Raw genomic sequence first — 26997 nt, forward strand, 5'->3', positions numbered from 1 at the left:
CGTGTTTCTTCATGTGCTGCAGTTTGAACAAATGGCCTGTGATTTCTATCACGCCTCTAAGAGCTGAGCAGCTGAATGACTTTGAGGCTATCACTTCAGTGCTGCTTGGGGCTGCTGCCAATCCTATTGCCAAGTGACAGGGTTTTTCAACCCAGCAATTGCAAATATATATATATATATATAATATTTTTTCTACTATGCTAATAACATGAACCTTACAGTACCAAAAAATCTCTGTTGTAAAAATCATTTAGTTCATTTGTGACTACAATATATGAGATGAAAAGTAATTCCTTTATTTAGTAATAGATGATGTTCTTTAATGCTCTAAAGGATATCTCCATGATACTTATTTCCAGGTGAAATTCTTTTAATGAACATGTGTTGTTCTTCCAGTAAGGAATTCTCTCCCACTACAAAGTTCTGGAAGTTTATACAACATGATAATGTGATCATGCCATTGCAAGGCTGGTATTTCCTTAACACCTTCCACCTATATTCTCCTAAAAAAACTTGTGAAAATAGAAGCTGTGAAATTCATGCTTCAGAATCACACAGTGAGTTTCCTTACTATTTTAAAAAGAGGTTAATTTTTAGCAAAAAAAGAGTTTGGTGGAGTGTTTGGTGTTCATACGCTTGTGTTTCAACAGAGCAAGCACTTCCCCTTCCTGGGCATCACTGATAACTACAGCCTGAGCGACCTTAGGTGCCGAACAACGTTCTACACAGCTCTCACCCGGCTCCTCATGGTAGATCTAGGTAAGGGCTCCACAGATGTCCTTGAGATGCCTGGAATCAGCAACGTAAATGCCTAAAAACCTTGAATTTCCAGGTCATGTTATTGATATTGCCAGCCGTCCGGTTTCTAGTAGAAATCTGCTTTTTCTAAAAGTGCCAGTGTTTTAGTAAGAGCGTGGACTGGGCTTGTGCAGTTCTACCAGCAATGCCAAACAGGCACTTGGGGAGTTGCCTTTTGACTTGTGCTTTTGAAATCAGAGGTCACACGTATATAAGGCTAAATACATACTTCAGTAGCTAAATATCTTATATGTGTAAATGAACATTTTTAGACCAAAAGGTATTGTACCGATTGTCTACTCCGTTTTTTAATTAAATGAAGAAAATTTACAAGGAAATAAAATTAAGATGAATTTTATTGGTAGTCTGAGGGGGAATCTTTAAATAAATTGATATAGAAAAATATTTGGAGAACAGCTGAATACAGGAAATTCAGAAATTTTGCATTTAGACCCTGTGCTTTTAGAGCATCTGGCAAAGTCAAACCATTGTAGGAAAACCAGCAGTATATTGGTCAATACTGGTATTTCCTTCAAAAAGCACTTTAATTTCTGTTTAATAATTTTAAGATTGCTTGAATAAAGTTAGGCTTTGAATTCTTTTTGTGCATCGAGTTGCATTTTTAATAAAAACGCACTTTTTTGGCATTTAAAATTGCACCATTTTGACCACCTGGTTCACAGCCCAAGCATGCTAAAGTAAACTGAATATTCATTCGTATAAATTGTGTAGAAACCAAAGCTAATACAAGAGTACCAAGAAATGTTTTCCTTAGAGAAAAACTGTTATAGGGTTGCATAAATGTTAGTGATTTTTCTCTTGGGCACTCCGGAGCAGGAGATGTGGGTGGTGGCAGTGCCTGCAGCGCTGCTGTCGGTGCCCTCTACATACAGGTGTTTGCAGCTCTGCCCAGGGAAGCAGCTTTTAAGCATATTTGCTGTGAGCCACACACACGTCTCCCACACTGTGCAAGCAAAGCTTCTCCTTTCCTTCAGGAGCCATAGAGAGGAGATGTACGTGTAGTTCAAACCAGAGCAAATGTAAAATTTACCATGGTAGGTTTGTTGAGGGTGGTTTCTTCCTTTTCTCTTTAATATGACACCATTTATTTGCATATACACTGACCTGTTTTGTTTGATGAGTAGTGCAGTTCGGTGCAGGGACGTAACTGTCTGCGATACCAACGCTGAATTTTAAAAAGAAAATGGAGAAATGTAAAGGTTATCCTCCCAACCCTATTTCCAGAACTAGCTGGTTTGCCCACGAGATGGAGTATTGTTTTTATACCAGCTTTACGTTTCCCCCGAGCGCTGTGTAAATACCTTTGAGGCCTGATCCTGTGCAGGGCAGCATCCAGGTGACTTCTTGCGCACTGTCCCCGCATGGCACAATACCACCGTGGGGCTCCATCTAAATGAGTAGTGCTTTTTGGGTTTGTTTTCCCCAAGGAAAAGCCGAAAGCCATTGAGAAAAGCAAAGCATCTGGATGTGCAATATATATGTAGAAATAGTAAATGTCATAAACAATAATTGTTTAATTCCTAGGTGGGTAAGAGGAAGCTGTTGCTGCTTGGGCAATAGCTTTGAAATTTCCTCATGAAGTGTCTTGTTCTGCACATAGGCAATGCAGATTGCAGATATTGTCAGTTACTTTGCTAATTTAAGCTTATGATTTGAAGGGTCTGATAATCCTGTTGACTGGTATAGTAGCAGTAATTTCTAGAAAATGTTTGTTTGCTTTTAAACCAAATCTAGAAAATTAGGTACAAAAGGCCCATATTAAAAGGAAACAATTAAGATACAAAGCCAAGTATTCAGAATTCTGGAAATGCTGTAATTGGGATTGTCTGTGCAATTTTAATGAGCTCTCCATTGTAAATATTTACATTGTAATGAGGCAGTCTTTAATTACAAGATCACAATAGTTTCTTTCAGAGGATCTTTGCCTCTTGCACTGCAGAAGATGTGTCATCCCAGCACAAGGAGTAGATCCCGAGTATTTTATTTCCACTCTGTTGTCATCTGGATTAATATGTTAGTCCAAACTTAGTTTTCTGTTATGAAGGCAGAATTTTTCTTCCTTTTCTGTTATTTTTATTGTACTGCAGTGACTCAGAAATATTTCTGATTCGTTCCTCGCTGTATCCCTATGAGATAAGATGCTGGAATTATACCCATTTTACAGGTGGCCATGTGAGGTGTAGAAACTAAGTTGTAAAGTTTACTGCTAATTTCAGGTGCTGCTCTACTGTGCCCAGTAGTTCTGTATACCTAGCCAGAACATACCAGACCTATTACCCAGGGAATAACCATCCAGAACTAAGGGACTCTGGGAATCAGAGCATGGGAGTGGTCACACTGTGTTGAATCCAAAGCTGGCCCAGTGCTGTTTCTTTGATTCCAGCAGTTATTGGTGTTCAGGAAGGGCACAACGATTTCTTCGGTGTGCTTTTCCAGACATCACTTTCCAGTGAAGAGAGAGAAGCCCTTATAACAAAGAGCTCTTTAAAGAGCATAAATTAAGTTTGAGCTCTGAATTACTCTCTAGAGCAATCTGCATGAGAGAGCCTTGCTACCCTGGCTGAGGGCCTAAGGATAAGTAGTAGCTATTCCCACGTAATTGCCATTCGAAAGTTTGCTTTCTTTGTTTATAGTTACTTGTTCAGCATCATGTCAGAGCAAAAAAAAAACAATCTAGTCTTCCAGGTTATCTTTCAGCTCCTTTGGAATTTTTTTTCCCTTGTGCACAATATCGTGCTTCATTTACTCTAAATTCCCACTTCTGAAACCAGCGAGACAATGATGTTATACAAATTACACTTACATACTCCTGACTTATCTCCAGAGTGACTTCATCCTGTGTACCAAATATATAAGAGGTAGAAAAAATAGCATGTGATAATAAAAGGTTATTAGCTATTTGGAATTTTGTACTGCAAAGTGTACACCTGAAAGGGTTTCATTTATTGTTGCAGTTTTAATTCTGGTATTTTGTAACTGCTGAGTCTTGATTTCTAACATGAATATTCTTCTAGGGTATTGAGCAAATGCTATTAGATTAGCAGAGAAAAGAGAAATATAGAAAGGAGAAACATGTGAAATGCAGACATATCCCGGTTTCAGGCACAAGTTGTTTGTGATCAGCTATATGTCTTTATACATATATATATATATATATATATACACACACACACATATATATATATATACACAGATGTAGCACAGTAAAAAATAACCTCAGGTAAACCCCACCTCAGGTTTTTTCTTCCTGTAGGTTTTAGTGAAAGTTCCCCTGATGTCAGTGAGATACGAGGCTCAGAACCTGGCCCTTCCAAGCAATGGTGTGAATCTGATGCGATGCTTTTGCGAGGTTGTTCTGGTTTGTTTTCCTGTAGGTGAAGATGAGGACGAGTTTGAGAATTTCATGCTCCCCCTCACAGTGTCGTTTGAAAGTGTGACACGGGTATTCAACAGTAGTTTTGAACAAGAAGAAGCAAAGGTAAGTTTATTTCCATTATTGGGATATATCTTGTTACTGATGGAAAATACTAATAGTGGGGCTGGCATTTATCTTCTGTCTGTCTCTCTTGGCACATATTTTTATATATATATATGTATATTTATAACCTGTTTATATATGTGCATGCATGTGTAAAATTACAACTGTATCTAGAAGAGGTACAAAGGCTATGACTGACTACTGCAAAGTAAACCTCATGCAATTAAGTGATAAAGGCCTTGGGAATTTTCAGTGCTTTGCAGGGCAGGTGAGCTTATTTGAGCCCCATTTATAATCAAAGGGACATTTTTTTCTTCGATGGTAGTAGGTCTGCTCGGTATGTAATATTCCCCTTTTCCATGCAAATGTCCTGTTTATATACATGAACATATCGGGGGGGGTATAAGGAAACATGTTGTAACACTTTATCACTTGATAAAACACTGCTGCTTTAAAGTATTTTTTCAAACAAGAATTTATTATATAAATCAAGACTTTATTAAATGGCTGGGCATATATGTATAAATAGGAACTGGTCTTGAAGTATTGCATCCTTAAACTGAACAAAGTGATTAGGATAACTGATAGCTAAATAAGGTTTTTATGTGCCTGTGGGAGCCATATTAGGATTGATTTGACAAGTCAGTTCAGCTGTGGCAACAGTCATAATATCTAACACAACATTATGTTTTATTAGTAAAATCCTTAAGTGTAGCAAGCTGTTTGTGTCAAAACAACAGTATATTTTAGGGCAGAAAAGGACTTGCTAGATAGAAGCCTCATCATCAGGAATGATAATACATTAGAGCAGCATTGCATTAAAGAGGTCCCCTTCTCGTGTTACTGAGCAGGCAGTTAACAGCGCGCGCTGGAGCACTCGCTGCAGCAATGCAAGGTAATTTGGAAGAAGCCCTAACAGTGATTTTTAATTTGCTGTTTTGAAATACGATGGAAGCTTAAATACTGCATCATCATTTTTTTATGCATTCCCCTTCCTAAGAAAATAAGCAAATACTCTAGAAATATTTAATAAATAATTTATCTGCATTACGTCTCTGACATTACCAGAAGATGCGTAGTTCACAATAATCATTTGAATTAAGTTAATATTTGAAAAAAAAAAATAGTACTTAGGCTTATTTCAACAATTGCCTACTTGAGTTTCTACATTTGTTATGGCTTTATGTATTTAATTTTTAATCTGCTTTTCGCTTACTAGATAGATATTTTTCACTTGCGTAGGGTTCATCTTTAACATTCTTCAAGTTATAAATTCTAAAAATCAGACCAAAAAGCTCATTGGTTGGAATTATCCTTTCAATAGGAAATTATATTTATCTCATGCGAGAGATGAGTTCTGTAGAATTATTTTGCTGTTGTCCTGTTTGCTTTTCTGGAAACCGTCGTAGCAGAGAAATTTTAATGGAGTGCCAGTGATATATTCCTAAACTAGCAAGTTCTTAACGACCCTGGAAAGTGACTGCTTGATTACACTTTAACGGTATTTGCAAATAAAATCACAAGTAATTAAGGGGAAATCTCCAGGCTTTTGAGCAAGTTTGATGCATGATAACTGCCTGATTCAGCTTCATCTAGAGTAATGCTGTGTAGACAAGAGCTACTGAGATCAATAGCAACATAATGATAGTGGCAGAATTAAGTGAGTAACCTGAGAACTGTGTCTTCAAAATGCATGCAGCTGCCACAAGCCAGGGCCACACAGTGCACTCCGTGCTTCCGTCCTAAATGTTCATCAAAAGACGCCCTGCAGGAAAATGGAGTTAGATGCTCTTTATTGCTGATCGTGTCTCTTGCCACATTTATCAGGGAAATTGGATTAGCAGTTGGCAGCTGCAGGTAGACAAGGTTCTGCAGTGATTAAATATGCAGCTTGGCTGCATTTGTTGTGACAGACCTTTAGTAAATTCTACTGTAAGCACCATCTGTCTAATTTGTATAAGGAAAACTTGGTGCTTTAAGCTACTGATAAAGAACTAAATCTGTTGCTTTGTCATAAACCAAACTTTTGCTCTAAATTCTCTTAAATGTAATTTATTAGGTTAAAGCCATTTTTCTATCATGATGAATAAATAATACGTGCAAAAGTGCTTTCAGGTACTTCATTTTGCAAGTGCTGAAAACAAAAACAGTTGCGTTCTTCAATAAAATGTTTAGTATTGCTATCCACAGGGAGATGACACTCCTAAAATATCAGTAGGAAAATGGTCCAGGACTGCCAAATTCATTTAATTTGTGGTTTTTACTAGCACTTTCTATCTGGTTAGTTTGGGGAGGTTTTTTTTCTTTTTAATATTTCTGAAATAAACTATTGGAAAAGAGTTGTGACGAGGGAGCTCTCTTTTTTAAAACACATTTGTAAGCATCAAATCTGCACGCAAAACGTGTTTGGGTTTCTTTTCCAGTGAGATCAAATATAACCGAAGATGGCTTACGTAATTAGTACGTGCTTTGGGCTTTCTTCAGCGCTTCATTCCTTGCTTTCCTTGCTTTTTTTCATATATATATTAATAGGAAGAATGTCTAATACTAAAAAAAAAAAAAAAAAAAAAAAAAAGTGGTTGATTTGTCTCCTTGGAATTTCTGTGTTTGTCCAGGCAATCCAGTTAAGCACGGTATGGCCCGTCTGGCCTGCAGCTTAGGAGTGCTTTGGTTTATAGTTTTGACATCATCTGGCTTGATAAAAAAATAAATAAATAAAATGCACAAAAAGAAGCATCTGAGGAGAAAGCAGTTAAATAGCAACATGCTATCTTTAGCCGGTTTGGAGAAACTCCGTGCTGTTAAATTATTTAAAATCCTTGATTTTTCAGCTTGCACACATTAAAAGTTTTCACACTAAGTGCCAAATGTTGCAAACAGCACTTTAACAGAATGATTTTGCTTTGATCCCTGTAGCAGTTCCTGAATAATTTATCACAGGTTATTGCCTTAATTCTGGAGAGGGATAGAGCAATAAAGGCAGATGAAAACACTCCAGTTGAAACACCTTGGGGCCTGCTCATTCCTCTGACACGGCTCTTTTGTTGGAACTATTTAGAGGTTATTAAGACGTGTCTCCAGAATTAAGAGTATGCTGTAAGGATGAAGACAGCCATCTTAATTCTAAAGACAAAGCGCAATGACCCCTCACCTTTTTTTTCCTTTGCTGTTATTATATCGCAGAATTATGAGGGTAATATTATGGCTGCCCCCAGTAGTGCGGCAGTGGCGGCGGGTCTGTCAGGCTGCGTGTGGGGAGGCCGCGCGAGGCCGGTGCTTGGCACTCTCCAGCCGTGCCGTGTTTCTTGCCCTTCCCTGTGAATATTTATTTACACGTATGGCTCTTTTGGTTGAAGAAAATCCACTGAAACGCCTTTTGCTGGAGTGGGGGGCGTTAGACCTAAAGAGACAAATTTTTCACACATAAGCAGGCCTGCCACCCTGATGGTGGTGAGGTAGGACGTTGTGATGCTCAACAGAACCACTTCGTTTGGGGGAAAACCCCTGTCTGAAGGCCCCCGAGAAGCTCCCTCGCTGTGGTCCTCATTGGGTCACCTCAGTGGTGGGAGCAGCAGCCGCGGTGCGTAGGCCACGCGTTACTCTGCGGTTACAAGCTCTGCGAACCCCGTGGGGCACCTGCCTCCAAGCAGGTGTATGAGCATATCATGTTGTTCATCATTAAGGATTTTAGGTGGCTGCCACCCAAACCATTGAGCAGCCTGGCATTTTACAAGGCAAGGACATGATATGCTTTGCGGAGCAAGCTCATTTCGTACGACTAGTGCCATTAATAGTATGGAAGTTCTAGTGAAAATGCCAGAACATAAAGAATGCAAGCCGAGAAACATAGTTTATGTGGTGATAGTTCTTCTTTCTCTAGACTTCTCTAGAGTGTTCTCTAGACACTCAAACGGTGTTCAAAATTGCCTGGTGTTTGTGATGGGTTCTCACCAGTACGTGGGACCGTGGCTTAAAGAAAGTGGCACATACACATTTATTAAATATTTTTTAAAGTCTTGTAACTGAACTGTTTGCTACATATATTTGCAAAGAGTATTTTCTTACTGCCAGTTGTTTCTCTGAAGAAAAGAAACAATTTGTATGTTAAGGGAACATGGGTTTTGTTGCTTGGTTGTCGTAGAGGCCATAGTAAGATGGTGGCTGCTCCTCCCTAAGGACATCCTGGCCAAAGGCAGTTGGTACCTGCAGAAGCACCAGCCTTGTCTCTGCAGTTCTACTCGTGTCCCTCGCTGTGTTTGCAACAGCCCACAACCATGAGCAGCCTATATATAATATATATGTACATTATGCTGGAGCTCAGCATCCCTTCCCAAAGGGGTGTTGTTGCTTAGCTCTTATTTTTTTCACTTTTGGCCACCATGTCTGCTAAACAGTTATTTTCTGTGTGGACAGAATAGATGAAGTATGGAAGTATAAATGAATATAAAGTTACAGTTGTATATGCCATCTTCCCTGTATTGAACACTTCCTCTCCGGTGATTTCAAAGTCCCATTAAAGTTAATGAGAGTCGAGACCTCTGAGCATCTTGCAAGTTCAGGCCATTTCACTGCACGACAGAAAGGAAATGCAAATATTAAAATACTCCTAGCAACCACACCAGTGTTTGATAGCGAGCCTGATTTATTCTCAGATAAATCTATGTGCCTTTAAGTCCGTTGGGCTCATTTGGCTGCATGGGAAAAGTCGAAATGACTTAGCTTGTTGTAAGGGTGCCCTTAGCAGTTTATCAAGGAATCGGTCATATTTTTTTGACTAATTTAAATTTGGTATGTGAATCTTACCATGTATATTCCTCAGCTTAAAAATATTCCCTTGTGGCCAAATAATATATATTTGAAAGTTTTCTCTATATATGTTGTGTTCCATGCTTCTATGTTTTTTTGTTTTGTTTTGTTTTTAACTTTGCTCTGCAATACTGTGGTGTTTCATAATGAAAAAAGGACAAATCCCAGCTGTACTACGTGGATAAAATGTATTTATACTAATTAGTTGTAAATATATATATAAAAAAAATACTTATGTCTAACTATATTGGAAAGTTTAAAAATATGTATTCTGAATATTTTTCCTTCACTAGTGTTTTTTATTGCTTGTTTCTATTAATTTTCCTGAAAACAGCCCTTAAGTAATGGCTAATTAGCTACATGAAAAGCTTTGCTGCTTTAGAACTTGACGGATTCTGAACCCATTTTTCAATCATTTAAGAAAGAATAAATGTTTTCATCTTAGAGTTAATACAGATAAAGAGATTTGCATGGTCTTCTGTTAATTTAAAAAAAAAAAGTCTCTCTCTGAAGAAATTACCTTGGAAAATGACTAAAAAAACATTTTTTAGAAGTATATGAAAAAAACAGTACAGTGGTAATCTTAGCGTAACCTTAATTGTAACTTCTGTTATGAGCGTCAATTAGCCTTCCACCTCATTTAAAATATTACGAACTAAAATTAACATTTTATTGTTATTGTTACTTTTGATATATTAATCCAGGAAGCATTTTTAAACTTTAATATGCCGTATTCATATATTACGTTTTAATTTGCATTATTCATTAGTAGAGTATATTGAATAATCAAAAGCCTTTCCGAAGCGTTTTGCTAGTGTTATCGCTGCAAAAGCCGTGCAAATCCGGGTCATTAAAAGAATCTTTGTGCCCTCTATGGAAGAGGGCTTGAGCGAGACATTTAAACTAATGAATCAAAATCAGATATGTGGTCATTATTGGCTGATTATTACTCCATCTGCTCTGCGCTAACGTGAAAATCAATTACTGTGTCTCTTTCCCACTGACAGCGTATGTTGATCGGGCTGGCGAGAGACCTTCGAGGGATTGCCTTTGCGCTCAACACAAAGACCAGCTACACCATGCTGTTCGACTGGATGTATCCTTATTACGCGGTGACAATACCAGCTCTGTGCACAGAGGGACACCAGGCCCCTGGCATTACTTTAATAGTATGGCACAGTGGGGAAGAGGAAACAAAGCTAAATGAACTAATGTGTAATCAGCTAAAATTACAGCACAATGGCAACCATGCGGTTAACTGGGAAAGACCGCGGAGAGGTCACTTTTTTGTTGTGTCACACTGGTGATCTAGGAAACATACCCAAATGGTTTCCCCCGCAGCCACGAGTCCAGCACGTTTTGATTTAAAAATAAATAAATAAAGGAAAGGAGGAAAAAAAAAAGGCAAAAAAGAAAAAAGCTGCATCTTTAACTCAAAGTACAATGTACCTACATTTGGTTTAACATCAAAAGTGCTTTAAAAAAAACAAAAGTGCTATCTGGGGAGCTTTGTCTCGCTGGTATGAATCATGTCTTTAATTTAGTCAGTTACTTTCTATTTATGTCAACTTTATTAATATCGCAACACCTGCAGTCTTCTTGATCAGCAGAAAATGGGCAGCTCTGAAAACAAAATCCAGATCTTTAGATTTTGTTTCAGAGCTGCCCATTTTCTGCTGATCAAGAAGACTGCAGGTGTTGCGATATTAATAAGTTGACATCAATAGAAAGTAACTGTCTAAATTCTAAGACCATGATTCTGTACCAGAGAGAAATGTTTTATATTTTTATAAGTGCAGTAGCTGTCATTCTCTCTTTTCAGTACAGAATTATGTAGGTAACAACCTACTGGAACATTTAATGACAAAAATATGAATATAGCAGTTTTATAATTTCATTTTCCCAAAGCTGTCATTTGTATGTTTATTTGCTTTATGGACAGAAAAGGTGACATACAAGCACATTTGCATGCTTCATCAGAAATCAACCTTTTAAAAATATTCTTATTTGAAGGCCATAATGAAATTGAGCTGTTCACGAGTGATGTCTCTGGAGCAGACGGAGGATGGGGAGGCCACCCGGAGCCAAGAGACGCTGGGTCTGGTGGCACCTTTCAGCTAAGCGGTTCTGGACGAGCACAGGCTCCATTTGCCTGATGCAGCTGAGAGAAAGAAAGTCTAAAACGGAAAGCTTGCATAGTCCTAATTTCCCATAGAATTAGTGGGAAGTATCACTTAATTTCAGTTTTAGAGGCCTGGAGAAAAGATGTACTGAAATCACACTGTGAGTTAGGATCTCGTTTGCTAGTAGGCACCACTGGGGTACGTTTAACTTTATTAGCATACTGTCTGTGCTTATGTTTCTATAAAAATTAATAATAAAACCTGGAAGATGTGTGAAACTTACTTAATTTGGCCTAGATAGTGGAAATAGATTGGTATTGCTTACATTTCAAATTCATTTTACTTTGTTTTTCCTACTAAGGCGGGAGTATCATGCCTCCTCTTTTGTGCAGAACTGCAAATCTCAGTTACTGGAGGAGGAATAGGAGACTGACCTCCTCCACATTTGAAAGAAATAGATTCATCCGTGGAGGCTTTTTAGGCATGGATCCAGAATACATACTCCTTAGGACCCTTTTCTGGATGATTTTTTTTTTCATTATTTGTGAATTCTATCTTACTATTTTTTTTTAATTTATCCAGCCTCCAACTTTTGCATTTCACTGTTCTATGTTAAGAATAAAAATACAGGAAAATGTATTTTGGCTCAGAATGAATTCACCCAAAGATGAAGTTTTCTCAGTTCACAGATTCAAGATTTCTTTCCCTATCACCTTTGGCTGTAAAGAGTAAGTGCAAGCTTCTACTTGGTGGATTTCAGCTCATGTGGCTGAGTCCAGCTTCATCCAGGTATTGATCCAAAGCATTATAGTGGAATAAGCTGCTATTATCCCAACTTGTATTTACTATATATAAAGACAGAAAGATAAATGGGAGGGGAAAGAGTAGAAGAGAGGGTCAAATACTGCTTTATTGTGTTGTTTAAATGTCCTTGATTAAAATAATTATTTTTGTAGCTTCAAATATATCATCTGAAATGTAAAAAAAAAAAAAAAAAAATGGTTTCTATATCACAGAAAAGCCGTTTTTTTCAAATATTTTCTTTTGTAATATTTGAAGCCCTGCAATTTCAATAGTGAGAATCACAAATGCAGAATATTAGCCAAAGTAAATCTGATTTCCATAACTTGCATTTGCTCAATGTGCAACCAAAGCAAAGGGGCAAAGGATAAAAAGCTGTGCTTTTAATACTGTGAAATGGTGTTTATTCTGTAGCGAAGATAGTTAACTCAGTGGTAGAGGAACATGTTGGTAAACTGGTCAAGCGGTCTTGAAATCTCTGCCATAATAGATTGCACTCCATAATCTGTCAGGTGAGAGAGATTCCTCTTTATTCCTTTACCGATCAAAATGTTTGGAATTTAAGTTCTGTCCAGCAGATGGCAAAAATGAGCAGAAATGATTTTTTAAATGCTTTTGATTTTTTTTTAACCATTTTTTAAATCTGTTTTGCCATTATGGAGGAGATACTGGGATCTTAGTTTAGAGGTGACCTGTCAGGTAAGCTGAAGCTGCTCTTGATTGCCAAATAGGGCTGTTTTGTAGCAGGCTTGCTTATACTAATTGAGTTTCTCTAGCAAATCAGGCTCCTTGGAAAAAGGCCAAAGGCTTTTCATAATTGTATTGACAAGAAAATGAATATGATAAATGGTGTTCATTCAGCTGAGACAAGATTTATAGTTTTCCTCTGGCAAGGGATGAAGAGAAAATACTTACAATAATAGTAAAATTTGTTTTAAAGTTGTATTAGGTGATGTCTCAAAAACTCCATTAAAATATTTCCAAATATTTCAAGCAGTTTTAGATGTTAAGCATAGCATCTTCCCAAAGTATTCCACTAATGCAAGGTGAAAAAAAGCATGCAAACAAAACAAATCAAAAAATCCCTTGGATATGAAAGTCATTTATTCTTCCTGAAATATTGATATGTCAAGCTGTCAATGATGATTCCAGTACTACGGCTTTGGAAAGTTTATTCGCCTTTTGTATTCATAAAATGTGGTGTCTGTAATTTGTAGGTCAGCGAAGAACATGCAGGTGTGACCTCAAAAAATCCGTACGCCAGTTTGAGGAGAAGCAAAATCTGTTTTTATTAACAGTCCTCGTCCTACTCATATTTCATTCTGCTGTTTACTCCAAGACTGCTTGGGTAAAATGTTGAGCACTTAATCTGTTTTCTGCCGTGCTAATGTCAGACTGAAATCTAAGGCCCTTTGCAGTCAGGTGTGTCCATGGGGATTCAGTTGCAAGTAGAGGGTAGTGGCCACCCTTTTGTTACTTAAAAAGTAACCCATAGGCGGTTTTTCCTCTCTTCTTCCCAGTTGGCATTTAAAGACTTCTGATGTCTGTAAAAGAGAAAGGTTACAATTAAAAAAATCGGCTGCAAGAATTAAATTACTAGGATAACCGGGAGTTGGACTCAGCCAGATACCACACAATGTATGCATGAGACCAGGAAATTGTTCAAATTGTGTGCCTAGATGTAGACATCTAAACATATAGATATACTGATGCAAAATTGATAGAAATTTGTCCTTGTGTGGTCTGTCTAGTAGTCGTTTATAAGTTGCCATTAATATTGGTTATCTGAGTATGTATTTCTTCAGGCATTGCTCCTCATAGAAAAAAGCAATGCAATCTCTTCACCAAACTATTATTGTTATGTATTTATCCAAATTTTTTTCATGTTTCTTCACAAAACAAAACAATGTGCAGCAACAAGATGACTTTTTCAAAGTTATTTTGGTTTTGAAGAACTAAAATAGAAAGTTTATGTGTTTAAAGTACTCTGGATTAGGTGCAACTTGAAAGAACCCAGCAGGCAACTGCAGAGATTGAAGTTGCCTAAGCACAAGAGAAGAGGAGGATGCATTTTCCCATGAAAAAGGCTATCTGTTTGATAATCTGTTTGTAATACCTGTTATTTTCAGTTGTACTGATGCAGACCTCAGCATCAGACACTTTGCATTCCTTTCAGCTTGAGTGGTGAAACGGACTTCTTGGGTTTAGTTCATGCATTAGCCAGTTTCCTTGAAGGTTGTGGTTAAAATCACTTTAAAACTAATACTGTGTTTTAAAAATCAATTTATTGCACTTGATTGGATTTTTACAATATAATAAATTGGCAACACATTTCTGTTGACCCTAGCTTTTATGAAACTCTAGTTTGCTACTCTTTGCTTGTCAGTGAACATGGACCCAATGCTTACATTTTTAAATTAAGACAGCCAACCATAGCGGGTTACTTTGTCTTTCCTCTGAAGTCAGAAAAGGCAATTGTTTCCTAGTCCATGCAATCCTAAAATAGGGCTTTGCAGCATCCCAACATGTTCCCATTTTTTATGTTAGGCTACTAGGAAGGCCAGGGAGTCTCCTGGTTGTGAGTGAGCCAGGCTCGGGGTCAGTTCCATTTCTTTTGAAAGGGACATTAGTGAGGCTATAAGATGGCAGGGATCCTGGTGGACCTGGCAGGGTGTTTTAAGTAAACAGCATTTGGATTTATTCTAGTTTGTCTGATTTAACGTGTAAAGGAACCTGCAAGGGAGAAAGAAAAGCAGAAAGTATATTTTATGTCAGAAGTGTGCTTTGGCTGTGTGTAATTTATGCCCCCCAGTGTTTCAAGCAGTTGGCAGCAAAAATGCACAAATCTTTTGATGCCCAAGACAGCAATGGCCAAAACTGCTCCATCCACGCAGCACTGTCATTCAGCAGCCAGCCCGTGGCCTTAGCCTCCACCAGAAGAGCTGTAGTGAACTGGGAGCGTGCCTGCTTGTCCTAGAAGAGGCCACGCTCTTACATATTGCAGACATTATTTTGAGATCCTGTGTTAAGTGCCTCAACTGTATTCTGCTTTGCAAAATACCAGATAGTTTCCTTTATGGCCTGAATAGGCAATAGCGGTTTCCTAATAGCCACTCTTTGTAGTGAGGTTAAATAAGTCAGAATTATGTGACAGCAAGCAAAGTTAAAAATGAGAAACAAATGCAATATTGACAGAAACCCTTGACTCGATTAACTGGATGATTTTATAGCAAACTGTTAAAACTTCTTGTTTAACAATGGTTAAAGCTGTTGAATTATTTGCCTGTAAAGCTCTGTTAACTCACCTCTCTTTACTAGTTTTCCTTCCTATCCAGCCAAACTCATTCTTTTCAGCATGTCAGGAAAATCAGAAGTTGGCTTTGTATGAAATCAAAAATGGTATAAAATATTCTGCTACTTGCTCTTTTTTTCCCCCTTTTTTTTTCATATGAGATGATAGTAAAATTAAGGCCTCAGGATGTAAATTCTTGTTGCTTTTAAATGCCTTTTAAAATTACCCTTTGTGACTTCTGTCTTTCATAAAAAGAAGTGAGTGCGTTTCATATGTATGTACTGGTAAGTTATTTTGCAGGTACAAAATGATTTCCTTTTCCTTCGTTACAGGTATGGTGTTTTAACCATTTCCCTCCTAACCATCAACATTTGCAAAGGATTTAGTGTTCTAAGCACAGACTTCTTAAACTGGGAGTAATTTTGTACCCATTTTAGTACCTGTCAGAGCTCAGTGTCTGGCCCAGCCATATAGCAGCATGGTATAGAATCAGTTGTTATTGTTTTGGAAGACTTGATTTTATCAGGATATTCTTTAACTAATTTTATTGAAGATACCCAGCGTATCTGTCTGTTCTTCAAAGAGCTATTGAACTGTGGTACCGTGAGCCTGCATGTACAACCCCTATCTTGAAGCTGATGGCAGAATTCATGCAAAATAGGTAAGAAGCCTGTGAAAATTAGATAAACAAGGTGCTGTGCAGTGGTACACATGCACTGCTCCATTTTTTTCTGTTTTGCTTATCATTGTGATGTCCAGCTTTGCTAACTTTAAGAGTGATATTTGCTCTTGTATTTTGGAGCAAAATTTACAAATCAGACTTAGCTTTCGGTGTAATCGTATTATTTTTACCAAAAATGACAAATATGAAAAAATCAACTGTTAAGGATTTATCACAAGAGCACTTGCAAGTGCTGTGATTTTACAATAAAAATAGTGGAAATGTAGGTTCTAAATAGGGATAAATACTGACTTTAAATATCTGAAAATAATCTGCACTCAAGACTTGTTGCAGATTCAAGCTTTGCCTTAAGCCAAGCAGCATATACGTAAGCCTGTAAAGCTGCAACTCCCTTTACAGTTTTTTTTTTCCTCATTTCTTCTCCTAGCCAAAATAGGAAAGAATGTTATCCAAGATAGCAATATTTTTAATCAACTTGTAGGTAACTTCTCCCATACCTAAAATTTTCTCTGCGGGATCACTCAAGTGGCCTCAGAATGATTCTGTGAGGTAGTATCAATACTTTACGTTGCAGGTGTTAGAATGAAATTTCTGTTTTACCACAAGTAAAAGAACAATTTATTTTGGGAAATTATCATTGCACTTGGAAATATTTACTGTATTGCCCAAAGGAAAAAGAGGGAATTTGAAATGAAAAATTGGTAGTTAAAATGCTTTCTCTGCTGGATACCTTCATGACCAAAGTATTCAGGATTTTCAGCAGAGAAGCATGTTTTCATCATTTTTCATTTTGTCTTGCCAATTGAACTTGCAAAGGCCAAAAAAAAAAAAAAAGAAAAAAGGTGAAATATTTGAAGTTTGGGGGGAAAATGCTTAGTTAATTCTAGTAACAGCTGAATTGGTGCAATGAAGTTTAAACCTGTCTCCCAGTGAAAAACTAGCATGTATAATGTGCACTTAATCACTAAATCCCTGAAAGGCTGCACAGACCTTCGGAGTTCCCGTCTTGTTTGTGTTGACTGGTTTGCTGTCACTTCTTTTGTGTGTGTTAATTGTGTCTTTTATCCCAGCAGTAAGTAGAACAAATTACTGGAATAGTTCAACCTGGTTTTATGCATGATGCAGCACACAAGCAGTGCTGCAACTTGGTTCAAGGAGAAGAGTCTTAAAACCTAAGCACAGAGCTCTAATAGCAGTAACAAAAGCAGAGGATCTGCAGCAGTAAATCTGATGCAAAAGATGGCTCTTCAAGCTACTTTCTGTATTCATGTTATTCTTCTACCTATTGGTATTCAGAAAATCTGCTTTGTTCCCTTTAGAAAACATCATCTGGGATGGTGTTTTTTCATGAGTTGTGTACTGCGTTAGCTTTTACAGGTTGGAATGCATTATACAATATACTTTGACATGGTTAAAATATGTTACAGAGTATCAGATTCTGCACTGTGCCACTCTGATATTGAAAGGATGTGCTGTTTCTTGGTTTTGCTTTTGTTTTTTTTTGCCTCTGCCAGTCACATTAACATTTTGTGCATATGGAATACACAAATGTTTTACAGGGCAGATTTTGCTCATTTATAAAGACCCCAATTTACTCCAATGTTTGCAGTAAATGACCATGCAAATAGGGATTCAGACAACAAGACCTTGGTCTTGCAGCAAAGAGAGGTACCTCCTCTGTGCTAGGGGCTGTGTAAGGACTCCCACCTAGGATCAGAAGTGCATGACAAGCCGATTAAGTCAGCCAGGCAATACTCTGATTTACGACACACAGGGATGACTCCTTTGCCATTCATTCTAAGTAAAAATTAATGGTAAGTTCTGCTAAAGATACTTAGAAGCTTAAGACCTATGTTTAAAATTGACTTTTAATAATGTTAATAATTTCCACTTAGGACTAAACTAGGAGTTAGGCTTCTTTATCTCATAGACACATAGCAAAGAGGCCACAGAGACTTTGGCAAGATCTCTGGCACCTCTCCAAATTGGGAATGCAGTGGTTCTTGCAGGCTTTGCTAACATACATGCACCAGGTGAGAGAACACAGTACTGTCTTCTTCAGGTTTGGAGGTTCGTAAAAAACATATGTTACAATTTACACTCAGAAAACTAGCTTATAATGGCCACAGATTTTATGTAGCAGAATAACCAGTGGGGATTAGCTGATTTTAAAAGCAAAACAGAAGCAAGGTGAAAGGACAGCCTAACTGCTTGGACGATGGTGTTTCTCTGAACCATGTAGCAACACTCACAACATGGGGCAGTAGGTATGGTTTGAGCCACCGCCTGCATTTAGAATTATTTTGCCTTTTGTCATATGATCGTTTTTTGGCAATATATTTAGATAACTGTAGTGTGCATCTAATTGGACTGAAACCTGGAGTTCTTTTATCAAGTAATTGTACTTTGGATTCAGCAAATACAGTTTTTGTTTGTTTGTTGCGGGTTTCTGTTTTGATGACCATCTGAATGTTTCTGCTGTTATTTTGTAGATCTCAGCGTTTAAATTTTGATGTATCATCTCCAAATGGAATTCTGCTCTTCAGAGAAGCTAGTAAAATGATTTGTACGTATGGTAGGTATTCATTAACATTCTCTCTGCAGTGTAATTCTTGGCCTGCCTTGTGATATAAAAATCCTGTTAGCTATAGTTGTGAGCATTGATGGATTTGTGGACTACGGAGCAGGACTGTGATGTGTTGCAGCATCATCCCTTTATAAAGTGCACAGCATGTTTGGTCCAGACCTTTGGAGCTCAGTTGCACTCACAGAGCAGGTTTCATTCATGTATCACTGTCACTCGTATCATTTTTCTGACTTATGTGCAAGTCTTCTAGCAACTGTAAATACATGTCAGCCAAGATACACGTATGCACACAGTGCTTGATCTTAGGCTACCGATTGATAGGTGTGGGTTGACTTTATGTATTCAAATTATATTCAAGCAGTTCCAAAACATAATAGGACCATAATAGTTTTACCCTAGAGCGCTGTTTTTATAATAAGTTGCTCCATTTTACTACTCCCACTCATTTGTGCAGCTGCAACAGGTTTTTGACACCAACTGTTTATATTAGACTTCAGATAATTTTGTCGTTTGTAATATGGCATTATAAGTATTTTGAAAGGAACATTATTAAGTGTTTGTAGAGTGACTTCACTTGTACTTTGTACAAATGGGAAGAATCATAAATCATAAATGACTCATAAGTGTCCTTTTGAAGAAAGAAAACTCATGCGTCCGATTTGTTATTACTGCATTCAAGTAACATTTGGGAGCTGGAAATTGTATATGTTACGTTGCTACCTGTATGAAAAGTTTCAAATGTAATTCTGCATTACATCTGTAGGGCAGGCAAATCATATATGCAGAATACATAAAGCATTTACTTATAGCAGAAGAAATTGCACCCAATGAATTCTTTCTTATAAAATCATTTTTCTGTTTACTTTTCAAGTATATCAAGGAGTGCGGTGCCACATTTTTTGATTGTGTTCTTGGGGAAATTTATTGATTAAATAAAAATAAAAGTCAAGTTTTCCATGTAAGGCATGTAAGGCTAACTTTTTGTTTCTAACATTACCTGCTGTCAGCTTCGTGTTTAGTTTAGACTTCATTGCAGCAATTTTTTTTTTGATCATTTAAAAAATACATATGTAGTTGTGTTGTTGCTTAGAGTCCCCTTGTCTTCCTGGTCCTGCTGCATTTAAATGTTCTTTTCCTTCTCTTTCTATTTGCTTTCAATCAATCCTTGCCATCCTTTCTGCCCTGATAAAAAAGATTCCTTATCGCTGGTCATCCATTCATCTCAGTTATCAGCATCCAGTTTCTAAGCATTGCTGAGTCAGCTGCAATAGTTGGCTTCGGTGTATTTCATTCATAACTCATGTCTACAAACACTTTCTTAAAGAAACCTTTTGCTCTTTAATGCAGCTTTTATGGTGTGTAAATGAGGTTCAGAAAATTGTCGGCCCTAAAGTACTGGCAGCTCTTGTACATGAAGACCTGACATTTTCTGACTCATGCTAGAATTTAATTATGCATTTTCAGGAAATCCGACAGAGCAGAGACAGCCCAGGCTTAAGATTTACAGCTAAACTAATAGAGCTGCGGAGCCTTTGAAGCCTAGATCCTACTGGCCTCTTCGTTAAACGAAGCTTTTCATGAAAGGCACTTCAGGATCTGGGGCATCTATTTGAAGATGCAGGCACAGAAAGAAGTGAAAGGGCCACTAAAGTGGAAGAAAGATGAGGTGGAAAAAAAGCTTCCACTTGATGTTTGTGTATTTTCCATTGATTCATTTTTGAGAGAATTCTTTACTTAGAATCTTGATTCCTGCTTGGGAAGAGGCTGTTGGTGTTCATTTTTTAGCCTACCTTTAAGATACATTCCTGCTGTCATCAGTTTCTGAAAGGGCTCTAGATTACAGAAGTGGTCTTTCCACTACTTACGTGTGACGTGGAAAAATTGTCCATGTTTTCTCTTCTGTGAGAAGTTTTACTGGCCATTAAAAGTATTTCAAGATGCTGCAATTAATCAGATGTGAGTAGCTGCTATTAAAAAGTTTTTAGCGTTTAGCACCAATTCCCACTTTGCAAGATTAATTGCTTTAGTTCTATGTGATCTTTTGAACATACAATTGAATGTGTGTTAAATTCAAATGCTTTTCTCAAAACCTTAACACCTAAATTGCTCTTTGAAGGCATAAGGAAAACTTTAATCCTTAGTATTCTGTGCTTCTTTTAAAGTATCTTTGTCTTTTAAGCATATGTAACCTTGGCAGAGGTCTGGAAAAGGTAAGCAAGTAAACCAAATGACTATCATAAAAGAACATAAAACTATGTTCTGAAGCAATATTTCCACCCGACCATCTGAAAATCGTGTGATCCAGTTAAAAGGATGAATAGTTATATGCATTCCAGTCCCTCAGGGGTCACTGCAACTTTTGTGCTGTACCATAAGAACTAGAAACTTAATTTTTTTTTCAAGTAAAACTCGACACACGTTAAACATGATTTTACGGCTGAAGCAGAGCAAAACTGGAAGATCTGTAGGAAACGTCAAGAAATGGCAACAAAACATATGCTTATTTATTTTACCACGTCAGCCAAGACTTGCATAAGCTCACAGCAAGCTCCTCAAAGCAGCTCAGAAAGACTCCTGAAACTCAGAGTACATTTGATTGAAATCTCAACTCGAGCAATTACCTTCCCGAACTAACAAAGCCTCCGCGTGGCGGCAGGAGACAAGGGAGACGTGTAAGTGCCCGTCTCATCCTTTCCTTGTGCTGCCCTGGCAGGGCAAGTTCTACCTTCTCTCTCATGTGTAGTGATGTATAGAGCATGGTAAAAATAGTAATAAGAAGTACTTAGCTATTCTCAGCAATTTCACTGGCAACAAACTGAACAAGAAGAAAATTTCCAGTGATGACTTAACAGTTATAGTATACCTGGAATCTTCTTGATTTGCAAATCTATAGGTAAATAAAAATGTGACCTGATAAATAATCTCTGCCCTGCCAACACTGATGAGAAATCAGTAACAGAAGCAAGATGGCTTTAGATTTCTCACCAACACCAGAACACAGTTCACAAGTGATCCCTGCTGTACATGTGATTTTTCCTAAAGCTGGGCAACGCTGGTCAAGGTGGTTTTGGTATCACTGACGCGCTCGTGCAAAATGGGACCACGAGTGCTTATTTCTGCTTGGCAGATCCTGCCTTGTGTTCAGGGCCCTACCAGCGTGTCCCGACCTCGGGCTGATTTATTGCTGGTGTTGACAGGGCACGGAAGGTAATTCCAACTAAGGTGTCCGTATGGATGCTGTGCATTCCGCAGCACAGGATGCAGAGAGCCCATAGATGGTCCCGTATCCTCGCTGCGGCCGTGCAGCTGCTCAGCCAAAGGTCTGAGTCTTGGCTGTTAGGGCTAGAGCGAGGGATTAAAAATAAACATCTGAGGGGAAAAAATATGGGAGGCTTTGGAATAGTAGAGTCCACCATGCCTCCTGCCCAGTATATTTCCCTTTTAATTCTGTATGGACAGCTCCTCCTTGCTATGTGTCTTTAGACTCCCATTTCTATAGGAATGATGTTTCCGTGCATCCTGGGACCATCTATTTCTTGTTCTGTGCTTTCTTTACGTTTTAGTAAACCTCTTCCCTTTCATTATAGGCGACTGACATAAAAATAATATTTTCAATATGCTGTTTTTATTTATCTACGTTCTGTCATGATATACTTTGATGTAAGTTTTTAATTTTGCTTCAGCTTTCAGCTGTTGGAGCAGTTACTGCTCAGGGTCAGCTGTGAGGTTAGCCGCAGTAGCACAGAACAATTTCCTGCCCTCGCAGCCCAGGTAGCATTTGGATGTGGATTAAATTTTACCGCATTTTTCAGTAGCCAGACACAATTATTTCTAATGAGCTTTAAATTGCTTCCAAAACACGTGTTTCAAAACTTAGTGTGGTAATCCATTCAGTGCTCGCAACTTTGGAGGATTTCAGATTTTTGGTTAAAATCATTCTTGCTGTATAAGAGGTGTTTTTAATGAGCAACTTAGCTTAAAAGCAGAGTTCCTGCGCGCAGTTCCTGCTCCTCTCCTCACTTTCACGATCCTTGTTCCACAATATATTGCTCTTCATTACGGACTCAGATCTCATAACCTGTGGTTTTTTGGCAAATTTATCCTGGCCCTGTGCATGCTTTTTGTGTTGATCTGAAAGATTTTTACACACATTTTTCTTCTTGTGGCAGCTTTAAAAAAATAGTTATGAAGCTAGCTCTCATCTTTGATTCATGTTTTGCTTTTGCTTTATTTTTGTTTGTTTTTTTAATGTATGGCCACTTCCTTATTCTGCCCTAACATTTTAAATGCCTGGAAAGTGTATATTCAAAACTACCTTTATGGGGCAGCAGTGAATAATAAAAAATATGAAAAAGGAAAAGGTGCCATATACATTTTTCTCTATAAATACAATGAATTTTCACAACCTTTGTTTAAGCTCACCGAAGTCCTTTTCTGACTTCCATCCAATTCACACCTATTAGTTGTGTTGTTATAAATACTGCTTATTGGGCTGAGATGTAGAACAGACCCTGCTGAGCTGAAGCTCAGCCGTAAGGCAGTGATATTTGTCTGATGGTTGCTGTTGTAGCAGCCATTGGAAAGGCAGGGAAAGGGCAGGTGTCCATCTTGACGTGCTCCTGTGTGCTTGAGGCGGAAGGGAATGTGCTTTGCAGAACGCATTAAGAATTTGGTGTGTGGTGGATTTTATTATTTTAGTTTTAATACTCTGTAGTGACACCAAACTTCCCTGATTAGTCTCTACAGACTTTTCATTTTAACGACAGCTATGAATTTGGAATACAATTTTTAAATTCTGCAAGCAAAAGGTCATTATTACACTGATTTCATTTCTTAAATTGTTTCTTCTAGCAACAGAAGTGAATAAAAGGGTATTTTGGTCCTCAACTACAAGTGTTATAAATGTAAGAAGAACCTTCATGGCTGAGGAGCTTTTCTTGACCTGTTTCCAAATATCTCAAAATTAGTTTATGTTCAGTAGTATCTGTGGTGTGTGAAAATATTCCCCTGGAGCTTCTGCTAAATGTTACAACTAGATCCCTTTTTTTATCTAGTGAGGCATAGCACCATAGTTCATATTTTTTTTTCAATAACTAACGTTAAAGCTTTGGTCTTTGTTGTAGCGTTAGAGCTAATGAATCATAGGTGATGGCTTGGGGCACTGGTAACAGGGACCACAAGGTCTTTCACCTCTGCTGAAGATTTGAAATCAGCTGTTCCTACTCCTAGGCCCTTTTAAAATGAGCCCGCCAAGGCAGAAGAGTCCTCTGTGGACACTATCCACTTTAAAAAAAAAAAAAAAAAAAAAAAACAGTTTTTTATCTTGTACTAATCCCATTTTCAGCTCTGGGTTTCCACTGGAAGGCCAGGCCGATCTCCTCTGCCATCCCCCTGCCCAGGGTGAAGCAGAGTGAGGGAGCGGGGTTTGTGCCTTCCTGTATTGAATGTGGTATGTTGATAAATGGATTTTAAGCTTTAGTTTTAGAGTTTTGAGGGTTTGTTTCCCTGGAATAATAAAAATGATGGCAGAGCTGCCCTAGTGTCTACATCCTAGGCCTTGTGTTCCCAGGCTAAGGTTTCTTAGTTTCTTTCACCATTCCTCAACATTCTTTTTCTCCCATTGGTTTCCAACTAATTCCATATTAAGTAGCTAATTGCTGCATGGACAACTCCTGAGCTCTTTCCATCTGTTGTCGCATGTTTCCTGGAGCACTTCAAGGAGCTCAGAGCCTCTGGTGTCGCCCTGGGAGAGCTCAGTCATCCACCTCAAGGTGCTCCTTGCCCTGGGCCTAGGACATTGCCTTGCCTGGCAGATATTTGTATTGGTATTTGTGTTAGTAGAGTAGAGCTTTTCAACTGATGATTTATTAGCTGAGGAAACCAAAAAAAGTTCATTCAGAAAGATTAAAAAATGTTATATCAAGAAGTCAAGTTTGGTCATAAATGAGCATCCTTCCTACCTAACGAGGACGGTAGGAAGTTCTCCTGTCTTCTGTAGTTCTAGTGAAGCTCTCTTCCCACTTCTTGCAGGCCTCAATTCCTGCTTCTAAGTAGTTTCCTGACTGGACTCCTGATCTATCTATTATGCCTGTCTATTCTTCCTTTACAATCTGCCAGATATGCTCCCTTGTGTTGGGCAAAAGTGTTGAAGTACATTAATATTTTAAATGGTAACTATCCTTCTCTTTATATTATTACATTAAACTCTACCAAAAGGGTAATATGTGTTCAATGTTTAGAAACAAGGCTTTCTGTGTTGTTTATTCAAAGTGAAAAATGTAAATTCTTCCTTATTGATAATATGTAACCTGAAGCAAAAAGAATTGAAGGTAAGGCTGGTATATGTTCTGCAGATGGGAATTTGCATGGGTGGAAAGGAGAGCTGTGTGAGGACAGAGTTTTGTATCAGACATTAGTATGTATTAGATGACATTTCGCTTTTATTACTCCAAACATTATTTTCGAACGGATGCTAGTATAAACTGCTGAGGTCTCCACATTGCTGTTCAGTAGCCAACCATGTAAGGGAAAAATCGGGAATCACTGTTTCGACTGTTTTCCTGTGGTCTCTGAGAGGATAGGATTCAGTTCCCAAACTCACCACAGTGATTTCTAGGCCATCTCAGGCAAGGTTTTAAGGACTTATTTGAACAGCCTGTTATAGAAGAAAAATTTCTCCTAACTGCCCTTCACAGCTGGCAGAGTTTGGGGTTATAAACAGTAAACAGTCCCACTTGCTTTTCACTCTTTGGGTCAAGGTGTCCTATAATAGTCGCAACAACTAAAACAGATACCAAAGCAGGTGAGCTGAACATATGATCTGTAAACATGTGCTTTTATTGGTAAGAATACTTGAAAAATCCAAGGTTATGTGCTGTTTTTATCTAGTTAACGAACATGAGCTACTGCTGAGTAGTAGCAGAATGTACGAGCAGGCACTTGGCTTCAGTTGGGGTTGACCTAATGAGGCGGCCCCATGGTAGAACTCAAGTGCTTAGTCTTCGCTGTGTTCATTTCTACCATTTTAGCTCACTTTCATTAATTGCTTCAGGTTATAAAAACATGTTTTAGTCATGAAGGCAAACTCTGGAGTGTTGTGAAGATGAGCATTAAATTATTACAAGCTACTTAGAAAACTTGGTCATGAGGCCTTATGAATAGTTAGGCTGGTAGGGAAGATTGCGGAGGGATCAGCGGTGCTGCCACGCAGCGGAGCCAAAAGTCACTATTGCCTGTTAATAGCAACAGCAAATATTTACAGGTAGCTCAATTTTTTTCAATTATAAGCATGGAGTTTAATTAAAGTTATTCCCATCTGTGGCTGGTAAAATAGAGGCTTTTGTAATGGTCGTATTTGTTTTCTGAGGGATATATTAAGTGTGCGTATACATCAGCAACCATCCCGAGAGACCTCCACGGTAATGGACAAAACCAGGCTATGCTGCAGAATGCAAAACTATAAAACCATGTGTTGCAACTGTTCAGATTAAGGAATTCGGGAGTCAATAATGGAAATTCCAGAGCTTGTCTTTTATTTTGCATTCTAATTCTTTGGTTGCTTTAAAGCTCTAGTCATGCCTACTTAACCTATCTTTTACATCAATAGCAGAAACAAATTTTCTTGCAAGTACTTATGAAAGTAAAGACAAATAAAAAATGAATATAGATAGTGCAATGGAAGTACTGTAGATTTCTGGGTGCTTATATAAGTTTCTTTCTTTCTTTCTTTTCTTTCTTTTTATGAAAACAGGTAATCAGATCCTCTCTCTTGGGACTTTGTCAAAAGATCAGGTTTATCCGTTGAAACTCAAGGGCATTTCCATCTGTTACTCTGCACTCAAATCTGCCTTATGTGGAAATTATGTCAGCTTTGGCGTCTTCAAGTTGTACGGGGACAACCACTTTGACAATGTACTTCAGGCCTTTGTCAAAATGCTGCTTTCAGTATCCCACAGTGACTTGCTAGTAAGCAATTACTCATCTTGGGAGTCTTTATGTGAAATATGAAATAACACCACCACAGGCTTTGTATTGTTATAATGAGACAGAGGGATCTAGAACAGCTCAAACACAGCTTTCAGTCCAATTACTTGAATTTATTTGTATAGTGACAGCTAAAATGCAGGTATGATAAAACTGCATCTAAGGCAACAGCTTTTCCAGAATTTTCGGGAAGCTTGTCTTGAAAAGGAGAAAAGCCAAATTCTGTTCCTTTTTACATTTCTACACCTATTTAAATTACCTGGATGCACTGTAAAAACATTGCAACAGATTGAGCTGCTCTGTAATTAGCTCCAATATGTAAATTGTAACAGTGTTTTCTACAAATTTTTAAATTTCTACAAGATTTTCTGCAGCATTAAAACACTATTTTGTTGCCTTGACACCATGTTTTCACTCCTCTGTGAG

General features: G+C 38.0%; 1 protein-coding gene across 1 annotated transcript in view; it reads left to right on the forward strand.

Annotated features, from left to right (window-relative positions):
• RANBP17 (RAN binding protein 17) overlaps positions 1-26997 on the forward strand; it is a 136084-nt gene that overhangs the window by 86034 nt on the left and 23053 nt on the right. The window contains exons 17-23 of the mRNA XM_088522626.1: positions 487-557; positions 651-759; positions 4194-4297; positions 10111-10199; positions 15873-15980; positions 18494-18576; positions 26339-26553. Coding sequence (XP_088378752.1) covers positions 487-557; positions 651-759; positions 4194-4297; positions 10111-10199; positions 15873-15980; positions 18494-18576; positions 26339-26553 — 779 coding nt within the window. The remainder of the gene's footprint in view (positions 1-486; positions 558-650; positions 760-4193; positions 4298-10110; positions 10200-15872; positions 15981-18493; positions 18577-26338; positions 26554-26997) is intronic.

Source organism: Tinamus guttatus, unplaced genomic scaffold, assembly GCF_059628265.1.
Source record: "Tinamus guttatus ecotype Peru unplaced genomic scaffold, ASM5962826v1 Tinamus_guttatus_pri_ptg000155l, whole genome shotgun sequence".
NCBI classification, from domain to species: domain Eukaryota; kingdom Metazoa; phylum Chordata; class Aves; order Tinamiformes; family Tinamidae; genus Tinamus; species Tinamus guttatus.